Source organism: Lethenteron reissneri, chromosome 58 (genome assembly GCF_015708825.2).
Source record: "Lethenteron reissneri isolate LAM-NWPU_2019-01 chromosome 58, ASM1570882v1, whole genome shotgun sequence".
Taxonomy (NCBI): Eukaryota; Metazoa; Chordata; class Hyperoartia; order Petromyzontiformes; family Petromyzontidae; genus Lethenteron; species Lethenteron reissneri.
In genome coordinates this window covers 11,151,109-11,173,461 of record NC_083836.1, presented here as the reverse complement: position 1 = coordinate 11,173,461, position 22,353 = coordinate 11,151,109, and the positions used below count along the sequence as shown (strand labels likewise).

The following is a 22,353-nucleotide window of genomic DNA, read 5'->3' as shown; positions in this document are numbered from 1 at the left end:
TATTTGATCCCCTGCTGATTTTGTACGTTTGCACACTGACAAAGAAATGATCAGTCTATAATTTTAATTGTAGGTGTATTTGAACAGTGAGAGACAGAATAACAACAAAATCCAGAAAAACGCATGTCAAAAATGTTATAAGTTGATTTGCATTTAAATGAGGGAAATAAGTATTTGACCCCTCTGCAAAAGATGACTTAGTACTTGGCGGCAAAACCCTTGTTGGTAATCACAGAGGTCAGACGTTTCTTGTAGTTGGCCACCAGGTTTGCACACATCTCAAGAGGGATTTTGTCCCACTCCTCTTTGCAGATCTTCTCCAAGTCATTAAGGTTTCGAGGGTGACGTTTGGCAACTCGAACCTTCAGCTCCCTCCACAGATGTTCTATGGGATTAAGGTCTGGAAACTGGCTAGGCCACTCCAGGACCTTAATGTGCTTCTTCTTGGGCCACTCCTTTGTTGCCTTGGCCGTGTGTTTTGGGTCATTGTCATGCTGGAATACCCATCCACGACCCATTTTCAATGCCCTGGCTGAGGAGAAGGAGGTTCTCACCCAAGATTTGACGGTACATGGCCCCGTCCATTGTCCCTTTGATGCGGTGAAGTTGTCCTGTCCCCTTAGCAGAAAAACACCCCCAAAGCATAATGTTTCCACCTCCATGTTTGACGGTGGGGATGTTGTTCTTGGGGTCATAGGCAGCATTCCTCCTCCTCCAAACACGGCAAGTTGAGTTGATGACAAAGAGCTCCATTTTGGTCTCATCTGACCACAACACTTTCACCCAGTTGTCCTCTGAATCATTCAGATGTTCATTGGCAAACTTCAGACAGGCATGTATATGTGCTTTCTTGAGCAGGAGGACCTTGCGGGCACTGCAGGATTTCAGTCCTTCACGGCGTAGTGTGTTACCAACTGTTTTCTTGGTGACTATGGTCCCAGCTGCCTGGAGATCATTGAAAAGATCCTCCCGTGTAGTTCTGGGCTGATTCCTCACCGTTCTCATGACCATTGCATCTCCACAAGGTGAGATCTTGCATGGAGCCCCAGGCCGAGGGAGATTGACAGTTCTTTTGTGTTTCTTCCATTTGAAAATAATCGCACCAACTGTTGTCACCTTCTCACCAAGCTGCTTGGCGATGGTCTTGTAGCCCATTCTAGCCTTGTGTAGGTCTACAATCTTGTCCCTGACATCCTTGGAGAGCTCTTTGGTCTTGGCCATGGTGGAGAGTTTGGAATCTGATTGATTGATTACTTCTGTGAACAGGTGTCTTTTATACAGGTAACAAGCTGAGATTAGGAGCACTCCCTTTAAGAGTGTGCTCCTAATCTCAGCAAGTTACCTGTATAAAAGACACTTGGGAGCCAGAAATCATTCTGATTGAGAGGGGGTCAAATACTTATTTCCATCATTAAAATGCAAATCAATTTATAACATTTTTGACATGCGTTTTTCTGGATTTTTTTGTTGTTATTCTGTCTCTCACTGTTCAAATAAACCTACCATTAAAATTATAGACTGATCATTTCCTTGTAAGTGGGCAAACGTACAAAATCAGCAGGGAATCAAATACTTTTTTCCTTCGCTGTATATAAGGGAGTGTGCGGAGCAACACGGGGTGGTTGTTGGTTGGAGCTCAAGAGATGAAGAACACAAGAGTCGGGGAGAAGACGCCTGGAACTTCACCCTCCTCACCTCGTCCTCTCCAGCAGTGTTGGCTGATCCCCTGCTCGGGGCAAGGACGAGCGTGGAGGTGTGAGGAAAGCAGGACAGGTTAGCGGAATATAGAGTGAGGGAGTTAGCGGAGTATAGAGTGAGAGAGATAGCGAAGCGGGGAGTTCGGAACAAGGGTGTGTGTATGTTAGTGTAAGTGAGGAGCATCCACACTGGATGCAAGGTAAATAAAGTGATACAGGAGAAAAGCTCAGAGTGTCCGTGTGAGTATTTCACTACATATATAAAAACTAACTTTTTTGCCAGGTAAGGGCCACTGAGCTGTATAGCTCTTTTTGAGAAGCAACCTGGGCACAAATGATAGCCCAATGCAAGTGGCTTATCATGTAGTTATGTATAGCAGCCAAATACTATAAACGCGTGATGTTGATTATAAATGTGGAGGGAAAAACTGGAGAATCCGGAGAAAATCCAAGTGACCAGGGGGATAGAGACACACGCAAACTCCAAACGTACAGCAGGCATCAGGGTCGGGATTGAACCCACAACCTCCTGCATACCAGCCCAGGTATTTAACATCTCCGAGCCACCGTGACACCCGAAATCTGTATACGATAGAAGCTAAGGCAACGGCTAAGGGAAGCGCCCCGACGGTGTGCTGCGGTGACTCATGACCGCACCGCGGTGAGGCCTGGGATGATCTGTGAGAACCTCTTCGTGGGCAGCAGCCGTTGGCCCCCCATGGATATCTCAGCCAGGACGCAGCCCACGGACCAAGCATCGATGGGCGTGCCGTATGGCAGGCCCAGCATGGCCTCGGGTGCCTTGTAAGCTGCAGTCCCCATCACCTTGTCCACTGTAGAAACAAGATGACAAAGAGACGACGTCAATGATGATGTTGTTGTTGCAGCATTGGCGGACTGATGGAGTTTGTCCATAATAGAGTTTTTTTATATTAGATCGCATGAATATAAATGTGTTGTGAAACCCGCCACCACCCAACACATTTGCAATTTAAACTTTTTCTACTGAGCATCACGGAATAATGGTGGTTGCTTAAGCCTCCATTTAAAATGAACATGAGTGGAGGAATGCAGACAAGGCCAAAGAGTCAGATGTCTTCTAAAACCTCCTGTCCCAGGTGCTAGCTAAAGTAGCCCCTCGGGATAGAGTCATCTTGTTGGGTGACTTTAATGCCCGGGTGAGTCATGATGCAGATACCTGGTTCAGAGTGATTGGAAGACATGGGCCAGATCAGCTCAATAACAGTAGGAGGCTGCTAAATATCTGTGCAGCCCATGGGTTTGTAATTACCAAAACACTTTTCCGACATCGGTGCATCCACACAACATCATGGATGCATGCCGGGTCCAAGCAAGAACATCTGCTGGAATATATAGTGACAGACCAGCAGATGCGGGCCCATGTCCTTGACACCAGGACCTACCGTGAAGCTGGTCTGCCCACTGACCATTGGCTAGTCATCTGTAAGATGAGCCTGCCAATCTTCCACTCCGTTGGTTGGTGTCCATTCAGGATCCCATTAAAACCCACAGTGGCCTGGTCTCAGCTAGCTGAGTATAGTTGCAAGCTGGAATTTCAACATCGCTTGCAGCTGGGGTTGCCATCATCCCCTCCTCCTCCTGATGCTGAGGGGAAATGGATGAGGTTCAGGACTGTGGCTCATGCAACTGCAATGGCTGCATTGGGTATGCAGTCCAGACCTCCACAGAGATCCTGGCTGAAGGAGGTGTTCGGAAGATAGACGGTACCAATAGTGCCAAGATCAGCTTCTACTGAGGCTCGTGAAGGACGTTTCTGGTCAATCGAAGGCAATCACCCTCCAACAACGGAGGGCAGAGGAGCAATGCTCACAACAACGAGCAGAGCACCGGCCAGCTAAAATGCAGCGAGTTGGCACAGCAGGGGGCACAGCTGGTACATCTGCCAGTCATCTCAGTCAGTCAACCCATGGCACCTAGGTCTGTCTCGTGACCTATCAGGGATGCCTTCGACACTTCACATGGCCTCAGAGTGCACCTGGCCTTGCACATGCGCAGTAGTGACATCACCTGCCACTTAGTGGTACATAGTACACGGGGGAGTCAGTATGCTTCGGTGCCTTGAATTGCAGACCAAAATCAGAAGTACATCTTCTCTTTGCACGATGAGCCTGTGGATGTATATAGCGTCTGACTAAAAACGGCATCTCAGTGCTTGCTACGTGCGACGGATTATGTGGATGTGCATCAAACGGAGCTCACACGGCTCGTTCTCAAGGAAGCTGCACCCAAAATCCACCAGCTGGATTGATCCTGTGGCGTTGTTCTTCACCATGATGTTTGCCTGGACATGACAAAAAATATTAAAGATAACAAACTAAAAACTATAAACTATTTTTTATTTTACCAGGTAAGGTCCACTGAGAAAAATTGCTCTTTTTTCACAAGTGACCTGGCCACATATGATAGCTCAACAAAGTGGCGTATCATGCTTGGTTCTTTCGGTAAAGTCACGTAGAAGGGAAATAATAAAATAAATTTAACAGAATAAACATTCTCACGACGTTTCGATTGCAACACAAGCAATCATCATCAGGTGTGGAAACTACAGCCATACATTTTTAGCTGAAGTGGGAGAGATGCTGTGGTAAGGGGTTATATAAGTTAGAGAAGGGAGGGGGGAGTAGGGGGAGGATAGCGTTGCGTGGAATGCTACTGGACAGGGAGGAAAGTGGGCGGGGCTAGAAAGGTGCAGAAAACCAATGCCACTGCAGCAAAGCCAATGAAAGACACGAAAGCAACAGTAGCAGACGTTGGAGAAGTGCAAAAAACCGAACACCACTACAGTAAAGCAAATGAAAGACATCAAAGCAACAGTAGCAGTACTGCCAAACGCTGGGGATGCAATTTACTCGGCAGAATAGACTCGTGCTCGGTAAATATGATGGAACAACCATAGACAGTTAACGTTTTACCTGGTTAACAACAGTGGGCTCACATGACATTGACTTCTCCAAGACGGAGGTTCTCTGCAAGCCATCCGGCTACCATGAGAGATTCGTTCATGAGGCCATCCACATATACAAACACAGAGACAATTTCAACCGAGAAGATGGATTTTGGCTCAGCAATCATTGGAAGAACGTGATAAACCATTTCGGATCTTGATTGATTGTGTTCACATTTACGGTGACTTTCAAACCACATTCCATTCCCTGGCATTGACTATATAGCTTTTGTATTCTCTTCACGGATCGGAGTCTTTGCTCCACTGCACGTTTCCTGCTACCATTGACATATTTCTTTGCCATTGACATATTTCTTTGCTTCCTCTTAGTACTTTTCACGCGACGGTCAATGGTATGGTGTATAGCAGATTGTATAATAATAAATAGTATAATAGCGAAATGAGACTAAGGTGCTCTGCAAACCTTCTGGCTACGATCAAAGGTTTGTCCATGAAGCCATCTAAGATACATAAACATAGACGTAAGTTCAACCAAGAAGATGGATACGAATTGAGCAATCATTGGAAGGATGTTATTAACCAGGTAAAATGTTAATTGTCTCTGGTTGTTCCATCATATTTACCGAGCACGAGTCTATTCTGCCGAGTTAATTGCATCCCCAGAGTTTGGCAGTACTGCTACTGTTGCTTTGTTGTCTTTCATTGGCTTTACTGTAGTGGTGTTCGCTTTTTTGCACTTCTCCAACGTCTGCTACTGTTGCTTTCGTGTCTTTCATTGGCTTTGCTGCAGTGGCATTGGTTTTCTGCACCTTTCTAGCCCCGCCCACTTTCCTCCCCGTCCAGTAGCATTCCACGCAACGCTACCCTCCCCCGACTCCCCCCCTCCCTTGCTCCTCTCCCCTCTCTAACTTATATAACCCCTTACCACAGCATCTCTCCCACTGCAGCTAAAATTTTCTTGCTGTAGTTTTCACACCTGATAATTGCTTGTGTTGCAATCGAAACGTCGTGATAATTTTTATGTTTTATTTTTATTATTTCCCTTCTACGTGACTTTACCGAAAGAACCAAGAATATGAATCCCTTTAGTCACGAAAGCTTTAAATCGAAATTTGGCTTATCATTATGTGGATAGTTATAGCAACCAAATACTCAAAACGCGTGATGTTGTTTCTAAATGTGGAGGGAAAACCCAGAGGACCCGGAGAAAAATCCGCGCAACCACGGGGAGAGAGACACCGCAAACTCCAAATATACAGCAGGCATCAGGGTCGGGATCGAACCCACGACCTCCTGTATACCAGGCGAGGTAGTTAACATCTCACCACCACAGCGCCCTTATTGGGGTATGAGCTGTTAGTGAGTAGCAGTAGCGCTTATGAAGGCCGGCACGGCACACGAGGGGGGTGGTGTGGCCAGCATCACGCCCGGTTGGCTGCCTTGGTGTGATGTGATGTGTTTGGCGTGTTCACACACAACACGTTTTCGCTATAATGCGGTTGTTATTCTTCTATGAAGGAACACTTTTCACATGATGCGGAATGCGCCCCGTTATGCCATGGAGCGCGCACCATTTTAACGTGGTGTACTGTGTGGGAATTCTGGGTCCACCCACGGAACAATATAGTACGTGGAACGAAACAGTGCATGGAATGATACAGTGCATGGAAAAATATAAGTATGTGGAACGATACAGTACGCGAAATGATACAATACATGAAGCAATAGGGTACAAAGCATACATCTTCTTGGTTCTTTCGGTAAAGTCACGTAGAAGGAAAATAATAGAATAATAAAAATAAAACATAATAAAATAATTCTCACGACGTTTCGGCCACAACGCAAGCAGCCGTCTTCAGGAGAAGAACAGGTCCGTCGGAAAGACAGCGTCCGAATGAATAAATATACGCTGCCAAGCCTGTTGGTGCTCATTCAGACGCTGTCTTTCCGACAGACCTGCTCTCCACCTGTGGACGGCCGCCCGCGCTGCGGCCGAAACGCCGCGAGAACTGTATTCCACTATGTTCCATCCCCATCATTTCACTATTTCCCTTCTACGTGATGACTTCACCGAAAGAACCAAGAAGACGAACCCCCGCAGTCACGAAAGCCCCAAATCGAAAGGGTCTATCTCGCTGGAATTCGGTTTTCAGCTGGTTCTTTGTTGTTGGCTTGATCTAACTGCCTGTCTGCTCTCAGGGTCCTCCTGACTTTTATACAATTCCCCACCAAGGGGCGGGTTTCTGTGGGATCACACACAACCCACAGCCCCCTCCCCTCAGGAAGAGCCCTGGACAGGGATAACACAACCAGCCCGCACTGGTAAGTAGAGTGATTCACCCGGGTTAGGTGTGAACGCGTTACAACATCACCACCACACTAACTATGACTCTTACTAACTCCTGTAACTATAACTCTCACTAACACCTGTAAGTACAATAACTCTCACTAACTCCGATAACTAGAACTCTTACTAACTCCTGTAACTAACTATAACTCTTACTAACTCCTGTAAGTACAACTCTCACTAACTCCTGTAACTAACTAGAACTCTCACTAACTCCTGTAACTACTATAACTCTCACTAACTCCTGTAACTAACTATGACTCTTAACGCATGTAACTAGAACTCTCACTAACTCCTGTAACTATAACTCTCACTAACTCCTGTAACTACTAGAACTCTCACTAACTCCTGTAACTAACTAGAACTCTTACTAACTCCTGTAACTACTATAACTCTCACTAACTCCTGTAACTAACTATAACTCTAACTTCTGTAACTAACTAGAACTCTCACTAACTCCTGTAACTACTATAACTCTCACTAACTCCTGTAACTACTATAACTCTAACTAACTCCTGTAACTAACTATAACTCTCACTAACTCCTGTAACTACTATAACTCTAACTAACTCCTGTAACTACTATAACTCTCACTAACTCCTGTAACTACTATAACTCTCACTAACTCCTGTAACTACTATAACTCTCACTAACTCCTGTAACTACTATAACTCTCACTAACACCTGTTAGTTACAGGAGTTAGTGAGAGTTATAGTTAGTTACAGGTGTTAGTGAGAGTTATAGTAGTTACAGGAGTTAGTGAGAGTTATAGTAGTTACAGGAGTTAGTGAGAGTTCTAGTTAGTTACAGGAGTTAGTGAGAGTTCTAGTTAGTTACATGAGTTAGTAAGAGTCATAGTTACAGGAGTTAGTAAGGGTTAGTAAGGGTTATAGTTAGTTACAGGAGTTAGTAAGAGTTGTACTTACAGGAGTTAGTAAGAGTTATAGTTAGTTACAGGAGTTAGTAGGAGTTCTAGTTATAGGAGTTAGTGAGAGTTATTGTACTTACAGGTGTTAGTGAGAGTTATAATTACAGGAGTTAGTAAGAGTCATAGTTAGTGTGGTGGTGATGTTGGAACGCGTTTACACCGAACCCGGGTGAATCACTCTACTTACCAGTGCGGGCTGGTTGTGTTATCCCTGTCCAGGGCTCCTCCTGAGGGGAGGGGGCTGTGGGCTGTGTGTGATCCCACAGAAACCCACCCCTCGGTGGGAAATTGTATAAAAGTCAGGAGGACCCTGAGAGCAGACAGGCAGTTAGATCAAGCCAAAAACGAAGAACCAGCTGAAAACCGAAGTCCAGCGAGATAGACCCTTTCGATTTGGGACTTTCGTGTCTGCGGGGGTTCGTCTTCTTGGTTTTTTCGGTGAAGTCATCACGTAGAAGGGAAATAGTGAAATGATGGGGATGGAACATAGTGGAATACAGTTCTCGCGGCGTTTCGGCCGCAGCGCGGGCGGCCGTCCTCAGGTGGAGAGCAGGTCTGTTGGAAAGACAGCGTCTGAATGAGCACCACCAGGCTTGGCAGCATATATTTATACATTCGGACGCTGTCTTTCCGACGGACCTGTTCTTCACCTGAGGACGGCTGCTTGCGTTGTGGCCGAAACGTCGTGAGAATTATTTTATTATGTTTTATTTTTATTATTCTATTATTTTCCTTCTACGTGACTTTACCGAAAGAACCAAGAAGATGAATCCCTGCAGTCACGAAAGCTTTAAATCGAAATACAAAGGATACAGTATGCAGAATGATACAGCGCGTAATGATACGGTACACGGAACAATGCGTACACGGCAGCGTACCCTCATCTCGGTTTCTGGACAGCCTATATGCCCTCCCCCCTGCCCAACCAATAATAACTCCACCGCTCGTCCTTCCAACCTCCCGCCTTTATTACATTTCACACAACTTCTACCTCGCGCCGCGTTAACCGAAGGGATCACTCCTGCACTGTGTAACGGTGAGCACTTACCGGCTTGATATCTCCATGAACAACCTTCTTCTTCTTGAGGAAAGACAGGACCTCTAGCATGGACCGTGCGTAGAGTTTAACTCGGCCCATCTCAAAGGCGCCATCCTCCTTCATGAGATCACAAAGACTCCCCCCCCTGCAGAGAACAAACAACAAAAGCTGCCATTTGCCACTTCTACTTTTCGTATGGCTGCTGATGTAGATGCAGAGCAACAACTACAATTTAACATTGAGGTGGCCAAACCAAGACAACCGCATCAAAAGCAGCAGAGAGTATCATCGCTGTGATGTCTCCTTCGTATTTGTGGATCGGGGCATTGCGTCGTTACACGTTATACTGCAGTCTGTTCTGGATGACCAGAGTCACACACTACTGGACGGTTTTTTAAGTTTCCATTTGTGCATCAAGTACCCGCATCTACTGCCGTAGTTTGTGCAGTGTATGCAGTTTAGGGTGAACCATGAGCTTCGTGGAAGATAAATACAGAGATCTTCTGCGTTGGGTCTTTCACAACAAGGCGGTGTTTGTGAGTTCTCCATTTAGCTCTCCATGCTTCATTCGGGTTGAATTTGCATTGTTATATTAACGTTACGTTATATTAACGTGATGTCACCAAGGTGCATGTGCCAGGCTAGGTGCACCTGGAGTCTGCCTGAAGTGTTCAAGGCTCGCTGGCAGATCACGGTACAGACCCAGGTGCGATGAGTTGGCTCCTGTGCCAGGCTAGGTGCAGGTCACAGACATACCCAGTTGCCATGAATTGACTGACCGAAATGACTGGCAGATGCACTATCTGTGCTCGAGGCCGACGAAAACTGAATTTCTGGTTTCGGCCGAAACCGAAACCAGACAGAAAGTGAAAAATTGACTTTCGGCCGAAACCGAAGCCGAAAGTTTAACTTCATTTTCGACCAAAACCGAAAGTTTAACTACACTTTCGGCCGAAAGCTAAGCCGAAACCGAAAGTTTAACTACACTTTCGACCAAGACCGAAACAGAAAGGTATATAACTGAAGTTACCGAACACAAGATTTATGAAATACTAGCTTTACTACCCGGCTTCGCCCGGGACTTGGATTCACCACGGCCAGCCACCTTTGTCTCCCCAGTGGCGATGTTGACACACCACACCACTTACTCATTTGAGGCTGAGTCGACCTAGGGGAGGCCCAGTACCGGTTCAAATAATCGTCACCGGCCGTGAGCGGGAATCGAACTCGGGCCGCCGGGTTCGTAGCGCAGCACGCGAATCGCTACGCAGTCGCTGCCCCGCCCCCCACACACACAGGGTAAAGACAAAGATCCCCCGTGTAGCCTGTGAGACTGTAGGGGGCAAGTGCTGTTCGCGTGCACCTATGAAGGCCGGCACGGCATGGCACACGAGGGGGTGGGTGGCCAGCAACACGGCCGGCCGCCTTTGTCTCCCCAGTGGCGATGTTGACACACCAGACCACTTACTCATTTCAGACTGAGTCGACCTAGGGGAGGCCCAGGACCGGTTTAAATAATCGTCACCGGCCGTGAGCGGGAATCGAACTCGGGCAGCCGGGTTCGTAGTGCAGTGCGCGAATCGCTACGCAGTCGCTGCCTGCCCCCCCCCCCCCCAGGTGCGTAACGTCATTTATTGACGGCCCCAGACAATGGTTGCGGCTGTACCTCGCTCGCAAGCTGCTGCTGCTGACGTGTGTGTGTGTGTATGTGTAACGGGTTCCGGAGACACTTGTAGAGGTAACTTCTTTATTACAATCCAACACTCCAACAGTCCAACAATCCAACAACTCTGTTACAGCCTAGGCACACAGCCTAGATACACTACTCTGGCTACGCTCTGGAACTCGCCCTCACAAGGACGTAGAGCCGGGAGTTCCAGAGTCCCACCACTGGCCCTCACAGCGTCCCAGGGTCCTCACATGGCTAGTCTTGGGTCTTGGGTCTTGAGCTACAACTGGCCCTGATCGTCCAGGGAGCTCCCCTTTTATGCCTAGTCCCCAACGAGGGGTGGGGCCGTGTGCGCCCCCAGATATCCCACAGAGCACACACAGCCATCCCCCGTTGGTGGCGCCAAGGGGCTTAAGCGCCTGGGCCGCCCGGGAACCCAACGCCTGGCGCCAAGGGGCTTAAGCGTCTGGGCCGCCTGGGAACCAAGCGCCCGGCGCCAAGGGGCCCAAGCGCCTGGGCCGCCCAGGGTCCCAGAGCCCCCCCAGCAGCCCCTCCCCTCCCATGTCACTACATTACCCTTCTCTATGTAGCCTCCAGCCGTCCCGACTGTTAATAATTAGAAAGTTTAAATTAACGAAAGGGAGAGAAAAAAATACGCGAGCCTCAACAGGAAAGGAAAAGAGAACAAGAAAGCAACCATAAATACCCTAACCAACCTGTACACGTTACACTATATACAAGCGTCAATCAACAAAAAGGTGAAGCAATGACACGTGAACAAACGACCCGCGGCACACCTAGCCCTCCTCGGGATCCGCATAGAAAATGGAGAATTAACAACAACAAATATACAGATTCCAACGCGTTGGATGCACAACCAACACCGGTAATCGAACCGAAATCACACAACCACCGCATGGATGGCAGGGATCCACACCACCCTGCCACCCTCCCATCCGTCAGGTGGTGAGAAGGCGAAGACCAACATGTCTAGCACCCCTCTACACACACTTATCCGGATGTCTGTCTACGTCCCAGGTCGAGAAGTCGTACTTCAGGGCCGACCCATGTACTGGGCAAAGAAGTCGCACTTCAGGGCTGCTCCAGTATCTACATTTTAAAATATATATATATATAAATTTGACATGACACAAACAAAATAAATCTGCTTGCTCCTGCCCAGAAATGGCGGACGCACGCGCGAACCGCATCTCCAAGGCATCCCATGCTTGCGTCCCAGCAGCCCTCACCGAGGACCACCACCGACATTACATGTCACTCGCTAGCACCCCCCGCCTTTCCGACGTGGCGTCTCCATCCTAAAACCGCGCACGTCGGCCATATCGGGGGGGAATTTCCATGTTACCACCCCACCGCCTTTCCGACGCGGCGTCACAACCAGTAGCACGCGTCGGCCACATCGGGGGGGGACTTCAACCCATTCTCTCTCCAAGACTCGCATCGCAGAATATAGCTGTACCGACCGAGCTGAGACCCAGTCTCTCTCCAAGACTCGCATCGCATCATATAGCTGTACCGACCGAGCTGAGACGACCCATCGTTCACTCACTGCACAACATGCACCCTAACAACTGAGGGATACAGTCCCAACGTAACGGGACAACTACACCTGAACACTACGAATCTCCAGCCCACTGTTTCAACGCGCCTCGGAGTGTTTCAATCTCCGGGCCGTCAGGGCGAGCCTACAGCTCCAGACGCACCACGGAGGGTCTCAACCTCCGGGCCGTCAGGTTAAGCCGTCAGCCATTGCATGACGGGACCACACTCTCTGAGCCATGTGAGCACACAGCCCACTAGGCTAGACATGCCACGGAGTGTTTCAATCTCCGGGCTGTCAGGTCAAGCCGTCAGCCATAGCATGACGGGACCACAACTCTCGTGTTAGACACGCAACACCCACTGGGCCATCCTGGTCAGGATCTGCACCCCAAGATATTTGAGAGCCAGCACGACAATTCCAAATCCTTGGCAGCATGTCACCATCTCAAGATAAATGCCCCATACAGTCTATACATCGTTAACAATGACAGCACAAGCTATACATTAACAATCACGAACAAAGCTCAATACAAACCATACATTGTTAACAATCACAAGCAAAGTTTCGCACACACATTGACAACACTCACGAGCGAAGCTCCACACAGTTTACCCAACAACAATCACGACTCCCCGACGACAACGAAGAAAATGTCAACAAAAATCATTAATCTGGAGCGCGTAAATGGACGAAGTGTCAGGGGCCTGGTCTCCCGACCTCCAACCTTTGGCCAGAGCAAAGGCGACGACCAGCGTGTCGATCGATGTGCCGGCCCCGGCGCTGGTTACAGTAAGAATGGAGCCCTCACTGTCCGGTCGCAGCGCTGATGACGCGGTATGCTAGGTTGAAGCCAGCTGTCGTCCGGCGGTGAAGGTCGCAGCGCTGATCATGCGGCGTTGTTTGGTTGGACCACGCTGGGCCCGGAAGTGACGTTGCTCCCAGCGGTCATTGCTCCCCCGGCGGAAGTGATGACACACCCGAAAGTATCCCCCACATTTGTGGCGGGAATGCCGGTGGCGGGAATGGCGGTCGCGGGCTCGAGCGAGTGCTGCGCCTCTTCTCTCCCTCCCGCCATCGCCTGTGAGCGCCGCATCTCGCCCAGGAGAGAGGCGGTGGCGCAGAGCAGCTCTGCGAGGTGAAGCAGCGCCTCCTCCATCCCTGCACCCGACGCTGGAGAGGGGAAGGTCGACGGAGCAGACAGCTGCTCAGCCGGCGATGCGGCGTCGCCGTCGGCCGGCGGTGCAGCGTCGCTGTCGGCCAGCGGTGCGGCATCGTTGTCGGCCGACGGTGCAGCGTTGTTGTCGGCCGGTGGTGCGGCGTCATTGTCGGCCGGCGTTGGCCGCCTCAACGCTGCTTGCTCCTCGACATCGCCGTCAGGACTGAAGGTACGTGGCTTACTTCTTGTCTCCATCCCACTTCTGACACCAAATGTAACGGGTTCCGGAGACACTTGTAGAGGTAACTTCTTTATTACAATCCAACACGCCAACAGTCCAACAGTCCAACTACTCTGTTACAGCCTAGGTACACAGCCTAGGTACACAGCCTAGATACACTACTCTGGCTACGCTCTGGAACTCGCCTTCACAAGGACGTAGAGCCGGGAGTTCCAGAGTCCCACCACTGGCCCTCACAGCGTCCCAGGGTCCTCACATGGCTGGTCTTGGGTCTTGGGTCTTGAGCTACGACTGGCCCTGATCGTCCAGGGAGCTCCCCTTTTATGCCTAATCCCCAACGAGGGGTGGGGCCGTGTGCGCCCCCAGATATCCCACAGAGCACACACAGCCCCCCCTCCGTTGGTGGCCCCAAGGGGCTTAAGCGCCTGGGCCGCCCGGGAACCCAGCGCCCGGTGCCAAGGGGCCCAAGTGCATGAGCTGCCCAGGGTCCCAGAGCCCCCCCAGCAGCCCCTCCCCTCCCATGTCACTACATATGCAGCCTATCGCATAGGATTTCCTAGCACTAGCGTTATATTCTAAAAATAGATCTTCGGCTGACGACTGAAATCACTATTGATTCACTTATATATTGCAATCACTATTGATTCACTTATATAAGTTGAAAATTAAGTAAAAATCACCGAGTCTGCCAAAACAAAGCCAGTCGAGGTCTAAACGTTCACAAATGGGCATCGCTGATTGGCTGAGGCAGCATGTGCTCAGGCCCACTGACGAACGCTCGTATTGGCCGAAATTTGCGACCTGCGTGCACAACATTAACACCGTTACATACAAATGTTAACGTCAGTCGAAACCATGGGTTCACTATGGGAGGTGAAACGTTAACCGCAAAAACTGTTAAACGATGTCACGGCAAACCGAGGAACTACTGTATTTGTTTAATTCGTAATGTTAATATTATCTACGATCAATATTAATATCTATTTTCCTCCATCTTCCTTTTCAGATGATGTCTACAAAATTCCACCAAAAACCATGAATTAACACATTACATAATTTATGGATGTTCAAATATGGTGGAGGTAGTGGTGATGGTAGTCGTGGTGGAAATGGTGGCGGAGCTGGTGATGATGGTGGTTGTGATGATGATGGTGTAGATGGTAGTGGTGATGATGGTGCTGGGGGTAATGCTGGTGGTTGTGGAGGAATTTATGATGGTCCTGGTGATGATGGTAGTGGTAATGGTGGTGGTGGAACCCTCACTTGATGAGCTCGAGCACCAGGTACATGTTCCCTTGGTTGACGAAGTTGTCCAAGATCCTGACGATGTTGGTGCTCTTGTTCAGAGCCCGGAGGAAGCCAGCCTCGCGGTACCAATCCTGGCCCAAGCTGCATGTGAAGATTTGACCACAGATCGTCAGCAACATCTCATCATCGTAAACTCCTCCACACTTCCTCCAATGCAATCATCATCGTAGTCCAAGCATCAGGATTCTAAGTCCGGTTTCTGCAGTGTGTAGGGTGTTCATATTGCAGCTTGTAGGGTGTTTATGGTGCAGCTTGTAGGATGTTCAAGGTGCAACCTTTTAGGGTGTTCATAGTGCAGTGTGTAGGGTGTCCATGGTGCATCATTTAAGGGTGTTCACGGTGTTGCATGTAGGGTGTTCGTGAGGCAGTGTGTAGGGTGTTCATGGTGCAGTAAATAGGGTGTTCATGGTGCAGTGTGTTGGGTGTTTATGGTTGAATGTATTTTATCTCATATATTTTGTACTACTGTATACCTCATGGGACCTCCTTTGCCAGTACCAAAATATGAGAATAAATTTGCCCCTTTTTTCTGGCAACAAAACAGGTGTTGAGATGTTAAAACACCAAGCTGAAACCTTTTACAAGGAATCATGTCTGCATTACCCACAATACTTGTGGTCAGAATGCAAAAAAAAAAACACTGATAATATATGCATTGTCTTTGAAACTGATTGGTCTACTCCAGAGACAGCTTTCTTTTGAGGCGAGTCTCAAAATTATGTTAGACCAGAGGAAGCCAAAAGGCGTACAGCACAAAGACAACGCACTATCAGAGTAATGAGAGCTCAGGGTGAGCAGCTACATCATGGGAACTCCTTTGCCAGTGAAATGGTTCGATAGAGGCGCATACACTGAGCTGGGAAGGCAACACTATTTATTTCTGAACACAACAGTAACACTTTAACATTACACATAGGATGGTGACTACCGACCTATCCTCTCTACACTCGCTCACTCTGACTCTCTAGTAATACTGGTGTGGCCAAGCCAGGAGGGCTACTGCTTGGCCACACTGACTGGAGGCTTGACTTCACTCTTCATGAGGTGTCTTCATGAGGCGTCTTTATCCCGAACTCAAGCAGCCCCGCACGAGGTGCGGAGCCCGCTTATATGCCTCTCGGCGTGGCCAGGCCACGCCCTGGCCACGCCCCCCTTCGAGAACCTTCGATAAGGCTCTGCCTCTAGCCTCATGGCCCCCAAGGTCCCCCTGGGGCCCCCGGCCCCCACCTTGATCCAGTCACGTGTCCGGTCGGGTTCATCTAGTGCCACGGCCTCACAAAACCCCCGTGGCACTGACCAACGGCCTTCCGGCCCCCCGACCTGGCCGTGACATCATTCCCGCCTCTGCACATAGTGACGTCATGTATGTGTGTGTGTAGGCCCAGGGGGTAGTGACATTCCCCGCACATAGTGACGTCATGCGTGTGCGTGTGTAGAGCCACACAGTAGTGACGTTACAAGTCACTACACCAGTACCAAAATATGAGAATAAGTTTTCCCCTTTTTTCTGGTGTTGAGATGTTAAAACACCAAACTGAAACCTTTTACAAGAAATCATATCTGCATTAACCACAATACTTGTGGTCAGAATGCAAAAAAAAACACTGATAATATATGCATTCCATTGGTACCTCATTTGCCAGTAAAAAATATCATAATTGGTTTTTACCCTTTTATCTGGCAACAAAACTGACACCTTTTTTTACGAGGATTCATGTTTGCATAGACCACAATACCTGCAGTCATAATGCAAACAAAAAACATAACTCTGATAATGTATGCACTGTTCTTGAAGTTGATTGGTCCACACCCGAGACAGCTTTCCTTAGAGCCTAGTCTCACATGGGTTGGACCAGATGACGCCAAAGGGCGCACAACTCAAAGACAATGCACCAGATAAAAGGGTAAAAAAACAATTATCATATTTTTTACTGGCAAATGAGGTACCAATGGTGTAAATACTTTCCCCGAGCTCTCATACTCTGATGGTGCATTGTCTTTGAGTTGTGCGCCTTTTGGCGTCATCTGGTCCAACCCATGTGAGAGTCGGCTCTAAGGAAAGCTGTCTCGGGTGTGGACCAATCAACTTCAAGGACAGTACATACATTATCAGAGTTATGTTTTTTGTTTGCATTATGACTGCAGGTATTGTGGTCTATGCAAACATGACTCCTCGTAAAAAGGTGTCAGTTTTGTTGCCATATAAAAGGGTAAAAAAACAATTATAATATATGCATTGTCTTTGAAACTGATTGGTCCACACCAGAGACCAGAAAAAAGGGGAAAACTTATTCTCATATTTTGGTACTGGCAAAGGAGGTCCCATTATGTAGCTGCTCACCTTGAGCTCTCATTACTCTGATAGTGTGTTGTCTTTGTGCTGTATGCCTTTTGGCATCCTCTGGTCTAACACCGTTTTGAGACTCGGCTCAAAAGAAAGCTGTCTCTGGTGTGGACCAATCAGTTTCAAAGACAATGCATACATTATCAGTGTTTTTTGTTTGCATTCTGACCACAAGTATTGTGGTTAATGCAGATATGATTCCTTGTAAAAGGTTTCAGTTTGGTGTTTTAACATTTCAACACCTGTTTTGTTGCCAGAAAAAAGTGGAAAACTTATTCTCATACTGTATACCTATGACGATTTTGCACATCTCAAATTTTAATGATGCAATGTTTTACGTTCACATGTTGAAGCAAGCACTCTCTGTGACGCTGTTGTATTGTGAACGGTGCTACGTTAATCAATATAAGTTTGAGTGATTGAATGAGCAGCAGAAGCATCGTGCAGAGCTTCCACCGAACGGGTCGAGGCGCTGCGGAACCTTCAGCCAAAGCACAACGCGGAGGCTCAAACGCTGATCCCACTCTTATACCTGTCAACCGCTTATCAGTGCCTACCTTATTAGAGACCAATTCAGATCTTATTGGTCACCCCGTGCCCTTATAAATCTCAACGTTCATCCTACAACATCCCATCACAAGGGAGAAACACAAAGACAAAAACAATGCTTTCCCCTGGTGAAACGGCTGTACACCAAATGGACCTGAAAACTCAATTTCCCTGTGCAAGAATATGGGTAAACCTTCTGGGTTGACATGGTATGCACTCTCCGTGACCTGCACTGGAAGTTTTCATTACACGTTACATACACACTGGGCCCACTCTAGCTTATAGGGCTTTGTGTGGTCTTGGGGACTGGACATCTGTGAAGAAGAGCTTTATAGCTCATCGGCTTCCTCCAATATGCATATTCTGATTGCAGTCAAGGCCGGATTCACCCATAGGTTAATCAGGAATGAGGCCCTTATTTTATAGTCCCTCCATAAGCCCATATAACCTACTAAAATGCAGTGACCCAAGGTGATTTGTTCAATTAAATAAAGCACTCCTACGCGTCCTGACTTTTGGGGCACCCTGGCGAGATGTTAACTACCTCGCCTGGTATACAGGTCGTGGGTTCGATCCCGCCTCTGACGCCTGCTGTATATTTGTCATTTAGGTGTCACTCTCTCTCTCCCCGTGGTGGATTTGTCTCCGGGTCTCTTCCGGTTTTACCCCTCCACATTTAGAATCAAGTCACGCGCTTAAGAGTATTGGGCTGCTGCTTGAAATTTCCACACGACGATAAGCTACTTCGTTGAGCTATCATTTGTGACAGCCAGGTCGCTTCTGAAAAAAATACCTAAATAGCTCAGTGTGGCCTGACCTGGTAAAAACAAAATTTGGTTAAAACAGTTTAATTGTATTTTAATAATAACATTTGTTTAATTGTAAAAAGAGGTTCATATTGGACGGCAATTAAAAGTATGTTTTGCCGTTCCAAGTTTTAATCGGACTGCTTTCCCTCTACCTCTCGATGTCGCGCGTAACCTTCACGGCCACCTTCCTCTTCTGCCTGCGATCCAGGCAGGTGTAGACCGCGCCGTAGCCTCCAGCGCCCAGCTTGGACAGCACCCGGTAACGGCGCTTGATCACGGAACCCTCCATCTGTTGGGGACGACAACAGCGCAGGGTCGAGGGAGGCCAGGGGGTTGGACTGGACTGTACGAACTTCGTTCGCGCCGTACGTAGCCAACCGTCCTCATCGGAGGTGCGGGGTTAACGGTCAATGACGGTCTACCCGCGACCACCTCCTCGTGACCTCTCCCACCTCTTCACATAACTGTCACCAATAACGATGTGGGTGCTGTTGTTACACCAACGACAAAGATCCCCTGCGTAGCCTTAACAGACAGAATAGAGCAAGTGCTATTAGCGAGCAGCCCCTATGAAGGCCGTCACTGTGGCACACGAAGGGGTGGGTGGCCAACACCACGCCCGGCTGCCTTTTTATCCCCAGTGTGCGATGTTTACACACCGCACAAGGTACTCATTTGAGGCTGAGTCGACCTAGGGGAGGCCCAGGAGCGGTTTATCACCGGTGTTGGCCGTGAGTGGGAACCGAACTCAGGTAAGCGGGTTCTTTGTGCAGCGTAGCGCTAACCACTACACTACCGCCGCCACCGCAGCACCACAACAAGCTGTCGTAACGTTAATAACAGACTCGACTCTGAGTGGGACTTTATAATATGTATACTTTCTATCCCTTTCTGGATCGCCCATTTGCACTCAACGTCATTCACCCACTCGATTCGCAAATTACAAGTTACAATATTCGGTCATTCACACCCCGCTTCGCAACCATCTACACACAGCGATCCTGATCATGCAATACGCATTAGCCCATCCTACTGCTCGACCCTAACCCCCACACCTAACTACCCCTACCCCCAACCACTACCCCAACTCCTATCACTACTACTACCCTATCACACGTGTAGGTAGAACGTCAATAGTAAAGCCTTCTTCACGATACATCCCCTTGCCTGCGCATGGTAAAACCGAAGTCAACCGTATAAAGTGAGATATTAAGTAGACACTGGACGCGAGTGGGAGCGTTGTGGCGGTTGTTGTTGTTGGTCACGTGCCGGGAGCTGGCGGCGCGTGCGCGGTGACTGTTGCTATGCGCGTTGCTATGGGTGGGGCCGAGGGTTGGCGGGTCACACAGAGATGGGTTTGTGAAACTCGTCGAGGAGGAGCCGTAGCCCTGGCTCGGCCGAGGAGGAGGCGGCGGTAGAGCGGAGTGTCTGGACTCGTCTCCGCCATGTCCCACGCGTGTGTGCGCCCGCGTGTGTCGCCGTGTGAGTCTTGGGGAATCTGTGAGTCTGTGGGTCTCTTTGTGAAACTGTGGGTCACTCTGGTTCGGTGTGAGTCTGTGGGTCACTGTGGGAGCCTGTGGATTACTTTGGGAGTATGTGTGAGTCTGTGAGTCACTGTGCGAGTCTGTGGGTCTCTGTGGGATTAGTCTATGTGTGGCTATGAGTCTGAGGGAGTCTCTGTGTGTTCTCCGAGTCTGTGGAGGAAGTCGCTGTTGGGGCCGAAACGCAAATCACCACCGCCTCGTGTGACAGAACCATAGAGACGAAAACTTCACAAAACTTGAATTTACAAAGAAACCGCGCAACATATCAACCAATGCAGTGTAACAATTACAACAGCAATTCGCGTCTGTGATCATCGCAGATCCCAATTTTGAAAATAAAATTTAGCAAACATTTTCCCAGTGCGTGTGCGATACTAACACGATGGTACTCACACGGATGTCTAGCAGTGGATTGAGCATGGACGGATGCTCATTTACAACGTTGGCCATAGGCAGGGAGTCGAACTCTTCATAAAATTGGTAGCGTGATTGTCGTGGTGATGATTGTGGTGGTGTTGTTCATGCTTATCGTGGTGATGATTGTGGTGGTGTTGTTCGTGATGATGGTGTTGGTAATGATGGTCTTGTGGTGATGATGCCGATGATGCTCGTGTTAGTGGTGATGATGGTGTTGGTAGTGATGATGCTGGTGTTGGTGGTGATGATGGTGTTGGTAGTGATGATTATGGAGGTGTTGGTGGTGATGATGCTGGTGTTGGTGCTAGTTGTTGATGGTGGTGATGATGCTGGTGTTGCTGGTGTTAGTGGTGATATTGGTGCTGATAATAGTAGTGTTGTTGGTGTTGGTGATGATCATCGTAGAGGTGGTGGTGATGATTATTGTGATGGTGCGTGTGATTATGGTAGAGGTAGTGTTGGTGTTGGGGGTCACAGCTGGTGCATCTGCCAGTTATCTCAGTCAACGCATGGCACGTGGGCCTGTCCCGTAACCTGTCAGCGAGCCTTCAACACCCCACGTCGCCTCAAGTTTAAGTTAATTTATTAGGTATAGCCCTAAATTTCGATTTAAAGCTTTCGTGACTGCAGGGATTTATCTTCTTGGTTCTTTCGGTAAGTCACTCTGTCTTCTCGACAGACCTGTTCTCCACCTGAGGACGGCTGCTTGCGTTGTGGCCGAAACGTCGTGATAATTATTTTATTGGTTTATTTTTATTATTTTATTATTTCCATTCTACGTGACTTTACCAAAACACCTCAGCCGTGGCAGATCACTGTTACAATTCAGTGGGCTCACATGATATTGACTTCTCCAAGACAGAGGTTCTCTGCAAGCCATCTGGCTACCATGAGAGATTCGTTCATGAGGCGATCCACATATACAAACACAGAGACAATTTCAACCGAGAAGATGGATTCTGGCTCAGCAATCATTGGAAGGACGTAATAAACCATTTCGGATCTTAACTGATTGTGTTCACGTTTACGGTGACTTTCAGACCGCGTTCCACTCACTGGCATTGACTATATATCTTGTATTCTCCGCAGGGAATGGATTCTTTGCTCCGCTGCAAGTCTCCCCGCACTACTCTCCCATTGACATATTTCGTTACTTCCTCTTAGTATCTTTCACACGACGGTCAATGGTACATTGTATAGCGGATTGTATAATAATAAATAGTATAAAATTGTAATGCTTAATACAATGTACAAAGTAATATATAGTATTGTAATTGTATAGTGAATATACAGCTGTGTGATATACATTAGGGTGGGTAGAATCATACATAGTGTAATATTACAATGTATAAGGTGGTGTATAGCAATACAGTATATAATTTAATATTGGGTTTGTCTATGGCAGTATATAGTACGGTGTAGACTCGTGTGATGTAAGAGAATAAAGTTTAGCTGGAAGCATATTATATTTTTTGCGACATAGAATTGTAATGTATTACTTACTGTTAGTAGCTCAGCTTATTGGAGAGTATATTTAGTATACTGATGATACTATGTAGTTTATACTTTAGTTGTTTACGTGGTGGTTTAGTTACTGCAGCTACATACTATTAACATTCCTTCCCTTTATTAATGTTACCCCTATCCCCTCCCTTTGATGCTGCTAATCCTGCATAATGCACGGGCATAATGACTTTAAAGTTTAAACCCCTCGCCAAACCTACGCATTTCACAAGTAGTACTAATCGCATATCTGCATTTCCCATAAATATGCTAAATTCCTCTTGATATGC

At 48.0% G+C, this 22,353-nt stretch overlaps 1 protein-coding gene across 6 annotated transcripts in view; it reads right to left on the bottom strand.

Moving 5' to 3' along the window:
- Positions 1 to 22,353, bottom strand: part of LOC133357588 (dual specificity tyrosine-phosphorylation-regulated kinase 3-like) — a 520,504-nt gene that overhangs the window by 30,158 nt on the left and 467,993 nt on the right. Inside the window, exons 1-6 of one of the 6 annotated variants that reach the window (XM_061575587.1) lie at positions 19,767 to 19,867; positions 18,752 to 18,888; positions 14,853 to 14,978; positions 8,969 to 9,104; positions 3,939 to 4,020; positions 2,355 to 2,530 (exon numbers count right to left, since the gene is read on the bottom strand). In XM_061575587.1, the coding sequence (XP_061431571.1) occupies positions 2,355 to 2,530; positions 3,939 to 4,020; positions 8,969 to 9,104; positions 14,853 to 14,978; positions 18,752 to 18,888 (657 nt within the window). In that variant the 5' untranslated portion in view covers positions 19,767 to 19,867. The other 5 variants (XM_061575588.1, XM_061575586.1, XM_061575590.1 and 2 more) reach the window with 5 other exon arrangements.